General features: G+C 36.9%; 2 protein-coding genes across 3 annotated transcripts; both read left to right on the top strand.

Moving 5' to 3' along the window:
* The first annotated feature begins 298 nt into the window (after positions 1-298).
* On the top strand, positions 299-4,557 carry LOC120092990 (importin subunit beta-1). Its single transcript, XM_039051275.1, has 3 exons — positions 299-432; positions 968-3,391; positions 3,484-4,557. The coding sequence occupies exons 2-3, from the start codon at positions 975-977 to the stop codon at positions 3,680-3,682; spliced, it is 2,616 nt and encodes an 871-aa protein (XP_038907203.1). The 5' UTR covers positions 299-432; positions 968-974; the 3' UTR covers positions 3,683-4,557.
* Positions 4,558-7,511: 2,954 nt separating this feature from the next.
* Positions 7,512-15,656, top strand: LOC120067767 (acyl-CoA-binding domain-containing protein 1-like). Of its 2 annotated transcripts, none has more exons than XM_039019344.1 (6): positions 7,512-8,204; positions 8,993-9,098; positions 9,216-9,313; positions 11,735-11,826; positions 14,719-14,816; positions 15,173-15,656. In XM_039019344.1, exons 1-6 carry the CDS (start codon positions 7,705-7,707, stop codon positions 15,341-15,343), a joined length of 1,065 nt encoding a protein of 354 aa, XP_038875272.1. In that variant the 5' UTR covers positions 7,512-7,704; the 3' UTR covers positions 15,344-15,656. The 2 variants fall into 2 exon arrangements, with proteins under 2 accessions (XP_038875272.1, XP_038875271.1); XM_039019343.1 differs by having other exon boundaries at positions 7,514-8,204; positions 9,213-9,313.
* Positions 15,657-15,947: the final 291 nt, after the last annotated feature.

Genomic DNA, 15,947 nt, shown 5'->3' with positions numbered 1-15,947 from the left:
AACAACGTCTAGGTTATCTTCCCATCATTCAAATTTGACTTTTGCTTTCCTAAGGACCGTCTCACTGTAACATTTTCCAAGTAAAATTAATTTCTACAAATCCAACGGCAGGAAATAGATGAAGACAGATCATCCGTGATCCTGGTCGTCCCTTTTTTTGACTGGACTTGACCAACAACTTTTATTGGTTGAACATATCAGACTCAGATAACCTAAAATAAAACACACCGCGTCGTAAAATTGCCCGAAAATAATAGCTATTTAAAAAATCAATCTGTTTTTGTTTTTTGTATTTCAAATCCAGCTTTGCACTTCGCACTTCTTCTCTCCCTCCTCTTCCTCTCGCTTCTCCACTTCTAGGGTTTTCAGAACGCCGTCTCCAGCCTCTTCTTCGTGTATCTTCTTCAAAATCCATCAATTTTCTAATCTCAGGTAATTATTTCTTGCCCAGCTGCAGCTTTCCCACTGCTATTACCGATTGGAAATGTGCTCACTCCATTTGCGCCTTTTGATCTATGTATCAATGACTTGCTCCATTGTGTTTTTAGTTTATTTTGATTTGGATATACCTTTCTCTGGTGACTTTTAGTTGTTTTAGAGTGTCAGGTTTTATTGGCAAGTGTGGAATTTGTTTCGAGTGTTTGTGTGTGTCATTTCGTCAATAGTCCATTTCGATCTTGTGGGAATTTCTTGCCATGTTATTTATGGTATGGGTCTCTCCGGCTTGACGCTAGGTTTGCATTAGTTGGAGTAAGGGTGGGGTTCTTGCTAGATCAGTTCAAGTATGACTAGGGTTTTTAATGGTTCGTCTGTATTATTGAGATTTGCGATTTTGTATTTCGGTACGATATTTCTTAATGACGCTCGAGACGTGCGGACTAGATCGGATTGGGAGGTTTATATTGGTTTGCGAGTGGGTACTTGTTTGAACTAATGATTGACCGTTGATTGTCTTTCATGTGCTCAGGTGAAATATGGCAATGGAAGTTACACAGGTGCTTCTGAATGCTCAGGCAATAGATGCGTCTGTGAGGAAGCAGGCAGAAGATAGTTTGAGGCAATTCCAAGAGCAGAACCTCCCCAGTTTCCTGTTATCTCTCTCTGGTGAACTAGCGAATGAAGAGAAGCCAGTTGACAGCCGTAAATTAGCTGGTTTGATACTTAAGAATGCCTTGGATGCTAAGGAACAACATAGGAAGTTTGAGCTTGTCCAAAGATGGTTGTCACTGGCCGGTAATGCCAAAACCCAGATAAAGACATGTTTGTTGAGTACTCTTTCTTCGCCTGTGGCTGATGCTAGGTCAACAGCATCACAAGTTATTGCTAAAGTTGCAGGCATTGAGTTGCCTCATAAACAGTGGCCTGAATTGATAGGTTCACTTTTGTTAAATGTCCATCAGCAATCAACTCATGTCAAACAAGCCACCTTGGAGACTCTTGGTTATTTGTGTGAAGAAGTTTCTCCAGATGTGATAGATCAAGATCAAGTGAACAAGATATTGACAGCTGTTGTGCAGGGTATGAATGCATCGGAAGGGAACAATGATGTCCGACTTGCTGCCACACGATCTTTGTATAATGCTTTGGGATTTGCTCAGGCAAACTTTAGCAATGACATGGAGCGTGATTATATCATGAGGGTTGTTTGCGAAGCCACCCTATCCTCTGAAGTGAAGATAAGACAAGCAGCTTTCGAATGCTTGGTCTCCATTGCTTCTACGTATTACGACAAATTAGCTAGGTACATCCAGGATATTTTTGGCATTACTGCAAAGGCTGTTAGAGAAGATGAGGAACCTGTTGCACTTCAAGCTATTGAGTTCTGGAGTTCTATTTGTGATGAGGAGATAGACATCTTGGAAGAATATGGGGATGATTTTACTGGAGATTCTGATATTCCATGCTTTTATTTTATCAAGCAGGCACTACCTGCTCTTGTGCCCATGTTACTTGAGACTCTTCTGAAGCAAGAAGAGGATCAGGATCAAGATGAAGGGGCTTGGAATATTGCCATGGCTGGGGGCACGTGTCTTGGGTTGGTTGCACGAACTGTTGGAGATGATATTGTCCCGCTTGTTATGCCATTCATTGAAGAGAACATAACCAAATCTGATTGGAGGCAGAGGGAGGCAGCAACTTATGCCTTCGGTTCTATTCTGGAAGGTCCTGCCCCAGAAAAGTTAATGCCAATTGTTAATGTGGCCTTGACATTTATGCTGACTGCCTTAACACAAGACCCAAATAACCACGTGAAGGACACAACTGCATGGACCCTTGGACGGATATTTGAATTCCTTCATGGTTCAACCGTGGATACACCAATAATTAATCAGGCTAATTGTCAACAGATAATAACAGTTCTGCTCCAGAGCATGAAGGATGTTCCAAATGTGGCAGAGAAAGCCTGTGGTGCTCTCTATTTTCTTGCTCAGGGTTATGAAGATGTTGGTGCATCATCTCCTTTAACTCCCTTTTTCCAAGAAATCGTTCAGTCCCTCTTAACTGTTACTCACAGAGAGGATGCTGGTGAATCACGTTTGAGGACTGCTGCGTATGAAACATTGAATGAAGTCGTTAGGTGTGCAACTGATGAGACAGCCTCAATGGTGCTCCAACTGGTACCTGTCATCATGATGGAGTTGCACAATACCCTTGAGGGTCAAAAACTCTCATCTGATGAAAGGGAGAGACAAGGTGAATTGCAGGGCCTGCTTTGTGGATGTCTACAAGTTCTTATTCAGAAGCTAGGTTCATCAGAGCCTACGAAGTATATGTTCATGCAGTATGCAGATAATATGATGGGTCTTTTCTTGAGGGTCTTTGCTTGTAGAAATGCTACGGTTCATGAGGAGGCAATGCTGGCTATTGGTGCTCTTGCTTATGCAACTGGCCCAGATTTTGCTAAATACATGACTGAGTTCTATAAATATATAGAAATGGGGCTTCAGAATTTTGAAGAGTACCAAGTTTGTGCTGTCACTGTTGGTGTAGTAGGGGATGTATGCAGGGCACTGGAAGATAAGATTTTGCCTTACTGTGATGGGATTATGACTCAGCTGCTTAAGAATCTGTCTAGTGATCAATTGCATCGCTCTGTTAAACCCCCTATTTTCTCGTGCTTTGGTGATATAGCACTGGCTATAGGGGAAAATTTTGAAAAGTACTTGATGTATGCCATGCCAATGCTCCAGCGGGCAGCAGAGTTATCTGCACATACTGCAGGTGCTGATGATGAAATGACCGAGTACACCAACTCCTTGAGAAATGGTATTTTGGAGGCGTACTCGGGGATCTTCCAAGGTTTCAAGAGCTCTCCAAAAACTCAGCTCTTGATCCCTTATGCTCCTCATATACTTCAGTTCTTGGATAGTATATACATGGGAAAAGACATGTGAGTTCTTTGCTGATCTCTCTCTCTCTCTCTCTCTCTCTCTCTGTGAATTGGATTTTTTGTTTATATTTTGCTTGCTTGGTTTTTCTTAGGGATGAGATCGTGATGAAAACTGCCATTGGGGTCCTTGGAGATCTAGCAGACACACTGGGAAGCAATGCTGGTTCTTTGATTCAGCAATCTGTCTCAAGCAAAGACTTCTTAAGTGAATGCTTGTCCTCAGATGATCATTTGATTAAAGAATCTGCTGAATGGGCCAAATTGGCCATCAGCCGTGCCATTTCCATTTAAGGCTTTTGCTGGTTGGCATATTCTTTTCATATTCAGAGTCTTTGCATGCATTTGGGTGTGTTGAGTCGGGGTCCAGGATTGCATCTTACAAGTCGTCGTCACTTATAGACAACGGAAGCTGTTCACTCCCAGTTGTCACTAACTCTTGCATCATCATGAAAGCATTGCTAACTATTGCATTAGCAACGTGAAGTCGGTTCATCTCATTTTGTCATGGTGGAAGCGGGAGGAGTCATCCATTAAGTACTGTCATTTATACAGCTGGGTTGGTTCGAATGTATCTCTGATTTGAGATAAATGCCCAGCCTAGAGGGGCTTACCTTTATGTGGGTCTGGGATGTTGAAAATGGATGAATGCACAGAGGGAGTTGTTTCCCTTGTTATGCCCCGCTTAGGCACCCTTGTGCTACTTTCTCTGAACTTCTACTTCCTTTAGCGGTTCTATTTAAAGATATTATCCATTCATATTTTTGTTCAAAATTTTCTGCATCAGTCTTATGAATTTCAAGGTCTCGTTGTATTCAGTTATTCACCTCTTTCTCTCCACTTCATAATTGTACACCTTCTTTGAGAACAGACACACCTTCATACCAATATACCCTTTAGGGCGTCATTCCTGTAATGTGCATTCTTTTTGGTTAACGTTCTGTAGTTATGTTTCATACCAATATACCCTTAAGGGTGTCATACCCTTAAGGGCGTCGCTACAGTCTTGAAAATTGTCATATCCCACACGCTCTGTAGTTCTGCTTTGTTATGACATTTTGTATGATGTACTGTGTTCTTATAGGAAACATCACATGAAATCTTGCTGGGGATGAAATATTGTAACACTGTAGCGATATCAATGAGAGTTTCCGTGAGATTGTTTATGACCTTTTTTCTTTACTTGAAGGAATAGGGTAGAACTCCGGTAAACCTGGTGTGTGAATCGTTGTTTTCTGAGTTTTTGTGCTGTGTATTCGAACGAAACGTTCACAAGGCCCTTCTCTGTTTGAGGTGAGGATGCTGCCTTGGGCACATTTTTGCATTTGAAAAAAAGTAAGCAAGGAGGGAAGCTTCCTTCACATTCACATATTTATAGAGGTAAAAGCCGTTTTCCCGCTATTTTTAAACCATTTTGCACATGCTTGGAATAATATGTTTATTTTGAGAAGTGTGTTATGTGATGGTAATGATTTGCTTTGTAAAATAAAATGATAACCCAATGCTATATTTACCTTTCCCCTTCTCATCGTATCAGCCATTTCATCTTTAAAAATTATCTCCTCTTCCTTTGTTTTTTCAGGCTCTCGCTGCTCTTTGAAAACTGGCTTGATGTTTATGCTTTGTGGTTTTTTTTATTGCCCAAAAAAAAAAAAAAAAAGAACAGACCAGCACATACCAAAGCTATTTATACTGAAATTATTAAGAATTGTATTTTGTAGAATTTTTGTTGAAAAAGTTTTGATAATTTATCCTGAAATGATTTAGAATTATATTTTCGCAAAAAGAAATACTGAAAGCTATATTTGAATTTCAAAAAAATAAAATAGAAAAGTCAGTTATTTTAATTAATTATTTATTTTAATGAAATTAGTTTATGGAATTGATTGATACAGCGTTTGTAAATTTAACTAAAATATTAGTAATATGGTAAACAGACACAGAATATCTTTTTTATTGTGGTATAAACGATCAACCACTCATTTGATATTTTATTGATAAACACCTTCATTAGATTCGTAGATTGAGATTGAAGGATCAATCACTCGTTTGATTTTTTTTATTTAAAAAATTAGGTTAGATACTCCCATCCGCTTTCATTTTCGAAATCGGGTCAGATTGGTCAGATAATCCAATTTTTTTAAAATGTCGAATGAGCTTTTGGTGACATTAAATTTGGGTGAAAATTTCAAAATATACTCGTTTATATGAAGAAAAAAAACGTTTGGTTCTCGATCACTCTTGATATTGCTCTCTTTCTCTCCCGTTCTTTCTTATTTTTCTCACTCACAAATCACTATTCTCTCTCTAGATCTCTCGCTCTCTCTCAGTCTCGTTCTCACTTTCTCTTGTTTCCTTTCGTTATATCCTTCGAGTTTTGCTGAAGTTGGTTGGAGAAGAAGTCGCAAGCATCGTCAAATAAGTTGGTGGCTGAAGGTCACGTTAAAGAAGAAGGAAAGAGCAAAAGAGATAAATAAATCTGAAGGGCATATTCGTAACTTCACTTATCTATGATATCGGTATAATGTTATTTGACATTTTTTTAACAACCTTGAGTCATTTGTCATTTTAGGCTCAATTTTGTACTCATCCATACAAATATTTCTTAATTTTCTTTACCTTATTTTTCTTAAGAGCCATATATAGTTTTTAAAAGTTTACTTTTTTTTTTTTAATAATTCAAATGTGTTTGCAAAAATACTAAAAGTAGGGAAATTGTTAGAAATAACACTTTTAAGTTTTCACTATACAAAACTAGCACATTTTTTAAAATTCATTCAAATAGCTTTTCTTGGTCCATCTTGGGCTAGATCGACCATTGAAATTTAGTTAAACAAAACAGTTTTTTCTAACTATTGATTGTTTTGGCCCTTCTGAGCCTTTTCTCGGTATAGAGATTAGTCTGAGATTTTAGTAATTTTTTCCAATTTTATGAAAATATCAATATCGATGAAAATTTCGGAAAACTTTATGGATGTTGATGAGAATTGCTATAATTAGTTAATTAAACTTCGATTGTGGCTGAATTAGAATATAATTGACATTTTAAATCGTAATTTCTATGAAGTAAGACAACATCTAGATGTGTAGTGTAAAATATCTATGTAAATGTTAATGCGATAGCAAAAATTTTGAAAATAAATAGAAAAATAAATACAAAATAATATTGATAATTAATTATAAAATTAAATTATGCAAAATATTTACATACAAAATAATTATAAAGGTTTCATTATAAAATGAAGTGGATAAAAAAATGAAAAATAATATCATTAAACTTACATGACATAATAGTGATATAAAAATCATAACATTAAATACAAGAGGGATAAAAAAAACATAACATTAAATATAACTCAACGTGGTGGAAAAAAAATCTATAAATAAATAGAATTTGAGAGAAAATGAATGAATATTAGAGAACCTCACATTGGTTGAAGTTTGAGGTAAAATAATGTGAAAATTTAATGGAAAAGGTTTGAATGAAGTTAAAAATAAATATATGTTATTTTTCTTAATTTTAATTTAATGAAAATGAAAACTTTGGATGATATATCATCAATTCAATTTTGAGATGAAATATAGTAAAAAAATCAAAGGAAAAAAATATTTAAATGAAGTTAAAAATAAATATGTGGTTTTCTTGAAAATAATTTTTTAAAATTTTATTTTATTTTTTATAGTAAAGGGGAGAAAATTTCCATTAAATTAGCATAGCTAAATATTAAAAAAGATTGAAATTTCAAAAAAATTAAAAAAATTAAAAAAAATGGGAGAAATCAAAATACCCCTCTACTCAAATTTTAAGCCTATCGAACTCCCGAAATTTCATTTATATCTAACCGAAATTTTCCTCCAACTTTGGAACACAAATTTAGAGATTTTTACTTAATTAATTTAAATATATATAAATATTCAGAACATCATTTAATTTAATTATGAATGAAAAATGTAGTTGAGCGAGCTGTAAAGAAGAAAAAAGTTGTTGGAATCACCTGCTTCGCATCTCACAGTAAGCGCCAAAGTGAAGACGTCCAGGATGATGGCACGTGTAAATAGTACAAAATCACGTGGGGATTTCCCAATATTGCGTACGCCGCCGCTTTCAATAGACTGTACGTTTGTTGCATAGGTATTTATGCCCTCCGCCAACGCCATCGCCAACGCCATTTTTCCATTTTTCCAATCTTCCAATTTTTTTCTTCGTAGATTCCGTTCCGAATCCAGGGTTTTCCAACTCCTTCAATCAATCTTCTTCTGAATTTCCCTTTCAGATTGGCCTTTACTTCTTCTTCCTTTCTTCAATTGGCCTCGCCATGGCAGAGTGGCAAGACCTTCTCCAAACCCTCTTCATAGGCCTCATCTTCTCTTATCTTGTTGCCAAGTTGATCTCCATAGTCGTCTCTTTCAAGGAAGATAACCTCTCTATCTCTCGTACTGCCTCTACTGCCACCGACGGACCTTCCAAAGCCAACCCAATTGAAACCGACCCGCCAGATGTTGGGTCGGGCTCGGGAGATTTCGGGTTGGCGCACGAGGCTGACTCTGTCATCGCGGAGCATGGTAGTGTCAGGAATGAGAGTATTGGTGGGAGTGATACCGACGATGATGATTGGGAAGGGGTGGAGAGCACCGAGTTGGATGAGTTGTTCAGTGCCGCGACTGCTTTTGTTGCCGCCTCTGCAGCTGACCGGCTTTCACCCAAGGTATCCAACGAACTACAGTTGCAGCTCTACGGCTACTATAAAATCGCCACTGAGGGGCCTTGCAGCACGCCACAGCCGTCTGCCTTGAAAATGACAGCTCGAGCCAAGTGGTATTGGTGTTTCTCTACGTTTAAGGCTTTCTCCCCCTACCTGTTCATTATGAAGATTTGCTACCTAGTTCCTTAGCCATTACTTGGTGAAGAGACTGGTTTAATTATTGCAGGGGCAGTTACATTAGGGAGAAATTATTCGAGTATAGTGCTTTAATTAGTATGCGTTTTAAAAGCCTTGCTCCATTTGGCCCTTTTGATCAGGTTTTCACTGGTGGACACGGGGATGAAACTTAAATTATGACTGTATTTAGGAAACCCAATCCATCTTTGGACCATGGTCATTGTAGTTATGGCATGTGATGAAGTACGTTTATGGAATTTTATTCTAGTAGTTAGGGTAGCAAAATAGTCATTATATACAACAAGGCATTTTGGTGAGATCACTACCAAATTTCAAAAAGGTCATGGAGTTCAAACTCCACCTGCATGGGATATTGAAGTCCTTATTTTTTTTGCTACCAAGTATAGGTTTAGGTCGATGTGTGTCATGTGGTAAGACTAGCTGAACATTGTGTTCGCTCTACACTCACAAATGTATATAAACGTGGTGTTGGTTCTACACTCACAAATATATATAAAGAAAAAATAAACTTTCTCATGTCGTGTTTAAACTGTAAGATGCTTTACACTCTTGTCGTGTGTTATCATGTTGTTATGTTATGATCACAAAAATATGAATTAGAATAGGTGAAGATATCTGAAATCAACTCTTCCGAGGTAACAGCATTTCAGTTCATTTTGGGCTGAGTGTTTTCTTTATACTTATAGGTAATTGTTTTTACCAGGCAAGCGTGGCAGAAATTGGGTGCCATGCCTCCTGAAGAAGCAATGCAAAAGTACATTGATATCGTTACCGAGTTGTTTCCATCTTGGGTGGCTGGTGCAAGTGGGGTGAGAACTTAATTTGTTTATTTCACCATCTTTACTTGTCCTATTTGCTTCTTGTTTGTTTGTTTGTGTTTCTTGTTCTCTTCATAATTAGCTTTGAATGCCTATGAGGACCAGAAGAGCAAAGACGGAAATGCTGATGCTAGAAGTAAAGATTCTAGAGGACCAATGGGGCCAGTCTTCAGCACTTTTGTATATGAGGAAACCGGGAATGAGTTGTAAGGTTCCTTTTAATGTTGAATATAATCGTTCTACTTATAAGCCACGCTTTCGTGTGTTTCCCCCATTTAATTGTTTGAAACATTAAAACTACTTTAGTTGATATTATGAACAGAAATTTACAACTTACTGAAATGTAAAGCTTCTCATGTGAGCTCATAGACATGCGAAAGGAGCTGTGTATAGAGTGCTAATAGGAATAACGAGGTCCTACCAAGTCAAATGCTTCTCTAGCTGTTTCCTTAATCATTAGACAACCTATTATTTAATTTCCAAGCGCAATTCCATAACAAGGCCTCTATTGTAGATGTTTTCTTTCTTCTTCAAATCACATTTGAAAAGTTGCTCCTAGAGCAATGATTGATGCAGGAGCTTGAGATACTAGATCGTTCTCTTATTAGATGAGATGGTGAGCCTGTCACCCTTTTGTCTCATTCATGTCTTGTTCATCCCTTGATCAACAAGGATGCTTTTTTGGTGCTTGACCATTTTTTTTGGTTTGTTAGCTTTAATAAATAGTGGAAAAGTGCATATAGTTGAAAAGGGGAGGAATTAGTTAACGTCCTGGGTCTTGGAGTTTGGTCTATGGTCTGGTTGAAAGAGAGTTCTTTTTTTGGGTATTTCCTACCTGGGTAAAGCCAGCGTTTTCTAGACCCAGGCTTTTGTTCCTTCTGGATATTTTTTCCCCTAGCTTTTCTTGAATGATCTATGGTCCTTTTTGCTCTTTTTCTTTGGGTAAGAGGTTGCTCAAGCAATTTTATTCTAGTCGGACTGATTGGTAAAACGTGGTTGATTTTCAAAACTAAGTAAGAATCTTTCCTGCTCAAGGCCACTTTAATGAGCATTTTCACCCTTTAAGGTCGGGGGTGGAGTTGTAGTTTACTTGTGGAGGTCTAGAGTTGGAATTTTCAGCAATCCTGAAGATTACACTTTTCAGGGGGATGCGTGGTTGTGTTAGACCTCTTCCTTCTCTAAGTTAAAAATCTTGTGAAGGTCCTCATTGATTAAGATGGGCGGAAGATGGGTGGGTAGAGAGATGATTTTGGGGGTGAGCCAAGGTTAGGGGAGTGGGGCCTAGTTTGCTGGCAAGTTAGACGAATACATTGTGTAAATATATGATATAGGGAGCGAAGGGAGAACATCCTTTTTGTTATATTGGAGTAAATGGTTTTGGGAGAGATGGGAGAGCTTCTAATTCTCTCTTGGTCCTTGTATTTCTTCTTGACTATAAATAACAGTTATTGAGTTCTATCAGCTTGTTTCTAGGCTGTTGACTCTTTTTTTTCTCATGGGTGATATTTCTCTGTTTTTTAATTCTCCCTTGGGTCCCTGTATTCCTCCTTGTTGTAGCTTGTTTTTTATATGGCTCTCTTGTGTGCCAGGTCTGTGTTTTATTTTCCTGGTTTGGTCTGAGTAAAAATGGCTCATAATACCTTTGCAAAAAGACGAAAATGGTTAATAATATATATAAAAAAGTACCATGCCTTCCTTCACCAGTTCAGCCTGCAAGAACTGACAATATTGATGAGGGGGTTTTCTTAAGTTTACTATGATTACAATAGAGTGCCAATCTCAACATGATGTTGATGAAAATAATTTGTCTTGATCATCTTACTATTCATTTAAATGGTTGCATGAGTTTTGTCCATTAATGATTTTGTCCCCCCCCTCCCCCCGATAAGAAACTAAAATTTCATTGATAAAAAAAATGAACGAACTACAAGGGCATACAAAGACAAGCCCAACAAAAATAGGAAGCCGAAAAACAAGCTGCAGAAAAAGGCTCCATCCCAATGAAATCAAACCAAGATCATAAAAAGGCTCGGTGATAGATGCCCAAACCAAGATCATAAAACGACTTAGTGACAGATGTCCAAACAAAGGCATTAAATCTAGCCACTTACTCTTACCTCTACCTGGAACGGAGAGAAGTGTGGAAAGAACAGAATCTAATTTACTGTTTCCTTCATAGTTTAGAAGCAATGCCAACATTTTCTTTCTGAGAATTCCTTTCCAACTTCTCTTGATCTCTTCCTTTTTTATTGCTCTATTTTATTTTGAGATTTGAATTTTTCGTTCCTCACTCCATTTTGACTTCCCTCTTTCCCCTTTTGCTTTATTTTATGTTTTTGGGATCTTTATTACAAGTAGAGTAGCTGACTATTTTCATCATTTTGTTATCTTTGTTTAATTAGGCATCATTATTTTGTTAATTTGATATTTGATACTGCATATCTTTTCCTGTTGCTGGAGTCTTAGTTCATTGGTAGCTTATCATTACCAGAAACTTATTGTTAAGTGCTCCTTAGGGAGGGATTCTTCTTTAGCTTTTTTGGATGTAATATCTTTGGATACAATCTGAAGCTTTTCAAGCCCACACAAGGAATCCCACTACTGAAGATTTTGATTTCAACTTTCAGGGAGCTGGAAGATATTCATGGCTTTGCTAGAGAAGGAGAATTAGAAAATTTGCTGAAGTGTGTAGAAAGTGGTGTTTCAGTGAATATCAAGGGTTAGTTTCTCAAGCCATCTTTGTTTTGGTTCTTCACAATTCGTAACTGTGCTTAATGTTTAATGTCTTTGAACATGGGTTACAAAGTCAATAACCTCTTGGAAAATTAAAATTAACTAAAAGAAGTTGTTAACCTATTATTTGACTTCCAAAAATGAGATAGGTTTAATGAGTGATGGAGGTTGGCAAATGAATTGATTCACGATAAACTTCGAAGTAGGCATGTAGACTTGATTTAGTTAGTTTGCCTTCATAGGACTCTAACAATCAAGGATAACGTATTGTGATATTATGGGTATATTTAGTAAATTATTCTGGGCTGGAGAAAGAAAAGCTAATCAAATGAGGCCAATCTGGCTTGAATTATTGTTAATCTGCTTCTGAACTTGTTTCCAAAAAGAACTTTCAAGTGACTCAATGATAAGCTTGATGCCTCTGATCAGTCTATCAGGGAAACGTTGTTTAGCATATTCACCTTTTATATTGAGCCACAAAAGAACTCCTGGTTTGTTAGAATTATGTATGATTTCTAAAGGAACAGCTTACCTTCTGGGTATGTGAGGACTGTGTGTGATTTTTATTTAGACAACCTTCATAAGGATCAACAGATGATTCTGGGGTTGGGTGTGCTTTCATTATGTAGTTCGAGTTTCATTGTCTACTGAATGATTCAATTAGGTGTATTATTGTGCCCCTTTGCTGACTAATATGATGCTGTCATTGTGATTTTCTTCTGTTGCTTTTCTAAATTCATCTGCGATCTAATGAACGCCCCATCGTTGCACTTTGATTTACCAGTAATGATGGTAATGGTATCGTGGTGTCTACATCATTCTCTCTCTACTCTATAGGTTCTATTTTATAGAGTTGGAGCTTCTTCTTTTAGAGGGATTCCCCTTTTCTGTGGGCTTGGTTTTTTGTATGCTCTTATATTCTTTATTTTTATCTCAATGAAAGTCATCGATTAAAAAACAAAAGAAACTAGTCTGGTTTATTTTATTTTGTTATTTTGTTATTTTGTTTTTTTATTTTTATGAATTTATATATATGCTAAAAAGAAATGAGAAACCACTTCATTCCAATTTCCAAAAAAAGGGATAACAAAACAACCTAACAAGCAAAGGGACAAGAAGTCCCTTCCTTGACTGAGATGAGGTTACTAAAACACATTCCAATCTAGGTTAATGGTTCCCTACTTTTTGCTTGTGCTATCCATTTTTTTCTCTTTCTTTTTCCCCTTTGAAAGGAAACATAATGTCATCAATATAATGTCATTTATAAAAGGAGGGGCGAGATCCCCTACCGAGGCTAATTGAATTTACAAGAAATGCACTCCATATATAACTTTTACAGAGTAATCGGAAAACTTATTTCTACAGCTGTAGAAAGGATCTGATCAGTTAGATAAGGGTAATTTCTTTCCTGTACACCAAAAACAGAAGTTCTGAAGTTCCTCTCTTTCCAAGTATTCCAGAGGAGTTTTGTAATGATATTCGACCAAATATTATAGTTTTTTTCTTGAATGGGTGAATAAGCTAAAAGGAGTGAAGGAACAAGGCTAAGAGTTGGCTACAAAAAGTAGCAGCAAATTGACAGTGGATAATAATTGTGATCATGTGATTTTGAATTGTGCCTGCACTTTTCTTGGGTATTGCTGCTGTCCAAGATATCTTCTAGATAAGGATTTTAACTTTCTTCGGATATTTGATTTTCCGAATCACTTTATAAATTTCCGATTGGTGAATGCCCCTTCGGATATTTAGGTCTCTTAGGAGAGCTGCAAATAGAAGTGCCCAAAGGGCTCAATTGTCCAAGTCCATAAAAGGAGATTGGTTGGAGAGAAGCTGACAAAATATGACTCATGAGCGAGAGCCAATCCACATTCCTTCTTCATTGAGATTTCTTCTAGAATTTGACGATACAGACTGAAAATTTGTTTTCAAGAACTTATTTTCAGATCATGTAGCCGATTAAACCTAAATTTTTGCTTCTAAAATTTGCAAATTCCAAATTTCCCTATTCTGTAGAAAGAGAAACTATGTTCCAGATATTTAAATGATTAGCCTTTCTATTTCCTACAACATTCCGGTGGAAATCCTGTGTTTTCGTCTTCAGCATTTCTGTCGAATTACAAAGATGAATTCCATCTTTAACAAAGAGAGAAGATGGGCTGTAGTATTTCCCAACACAGACTGCACGACCCTTGGAAGTCATCCATCTTGTTTTTCCATTGCAGCAACGTCATAATTCTACACCCCATTGATATTTAAAGATTATGGAAATACCCAGAAGGACAAACAATTAGGTGCCCAACTTCCTTTACTACATTCAATTCTATTAGCTTGTAGATGCCTATTGACTCTTTGATATCGATGTCAGGAGAGGAAGTTTGACCAACCAAGCCTATTCTAACAGTCAGGTAGATAACCAATTTTCCTCCAATCGTCCAATTTCATGATTTTTCCTAGAAGACCTCTTTTGGTTAAAGTTCTTTTGTCCCAATTTAAGTAAAGAGCCATTCCTAAACCCTCTGGCTAGATAACATCTAAATCTTTCTTTCCCAAATTACAATAGTTAACTTGAAACTTTCTGAGATCCAAATCTCCACCTAATATGGGGGAAGTCTCATGCCATCCCCACGAGAGAAGAGTCTAGTTGTAACTTGATATTCGAAGTTTAAATTTTGAAATGCTTCATGAAGCTGGGTATAATTTGATTTTAGATAAAAATAACATTTGAAAATATTTTATGGCATGCTGTGCTTCTATTAAAGTTTGTTTCTTTTTTATTGCAAATGATTCAAGCAACATGCTGTCCTGGCTACATTTTTCTTTTCCTTCCAAGGATGATGTTGAGTAATATCTCCTAAACAATTCTTTTGAATGATTGCAGATAGTGAAGGCAGGACCCCATTGCATTGGGCAGTGGATCGTGGTCATTCTAATGTTGTGGAGCTGCTTGTTAGCAGGAATGCTGATGTCAATATAAAGGTGAGGTACCTACAATATATTTAACACTAAATATTTACTGATCAGGATTGCCTGCGAGGTTTCCATACCACCTGAGCCAAACCTCTACTCGGTGGCAGCTTTTGCCTGTGCCACGTTTCTTATTGAAAATGTACTAGTAATATTAGTCAGAAAGGACTTACCTTAGTTCAGGCCAGATTTCAGAGATCTGCAAATTGTCATTTTATTTATTTTGTTAAAAAGTAAATCTGTGCATTTTAGATGGTAGATTTGTTTTTTAAATGCTCTATACAAAATTACAACTCAGTAATAGTGACCTACTGGGTCAAACCCTTCGTTTCCTATGTGAATGAAATTTTGTGCACTTTCTGATGTAGGACGTCGATGGCCAAACTCCATTGCATTATGCCGTTATATGCGACCGAGAAGCGATTGCCGAATATCTCGTGAAGAACAATGCTAACGTTAGCGAAAAAGACAATGATGGAAAGTCACCTTGCGATATTTGCGATTCTAACTGGCCTTTCATGGTCTCTGCAGAGAAGTAGAAAATGGCAGATGGTTTATCATGTTGGGTGTGCCTTTTCCCTTCTATCTTCTAATTGATTATTTCACTCGTTCCTTTTGAATGTAAATACTCCCATGCATGGCCTTTCCTAACAACTTCTTTATAAATAGATTTGGAGTATTTATCACGTTTACCTGTTCCATATCCCAATGCTGAATATTACTATTTAGGGTAAAATAGATAGATAGATAGCCAGATATCATACTTAGTATTTTTATCTCATGGGAAAATTTTCTACTACTTAATCTCTCAGGATTTCTACAGTATCTAATAAGAATAGCATGTTGATGGAATTATCTCTAGTTCTGATAGATCAATATCAAATGAATAGGACTTGACAACTATTGCTTAGGAGAAATTGAATGCTTTCTGAAGTGGAAAATGGTGCTCGACTTAGTTTCATGCCATTGTTGTAATTCAACCACAATTATACCTCAGTGGTTTGTTGCTATTTACAACTTTTGACTATTGGATTTCTATTTCTTATGATAGAGAAGTTTGGTTTGTTTTTCCTGGATAATGTGGGATTAATTTATAGGGGATGGAGACATTTTTTATGCAAACTCTCCTTTTCCGCGGTAGAT

Source organism: Benincasa hispida, chromosome 12 (genome assembly GCF_009727055.1).
Source record: "Benincasa hispida cultivar B227 chromosome 12, ASM972705v1, whole genome shotgun sequence".
NCBI classification, from domain to species: domain Eukaryota; kingdom Viridiplantae; phylum Streptophyta; class Magnoliopsida; order Cucurbitales; family Cucurbitaceae; genus Benincasa; species Benincasa hispida.
Note: the sequence above shows the minus strand (reverse complement) of the source record. Positions and strands in the feature narration are given on the sequence as shown.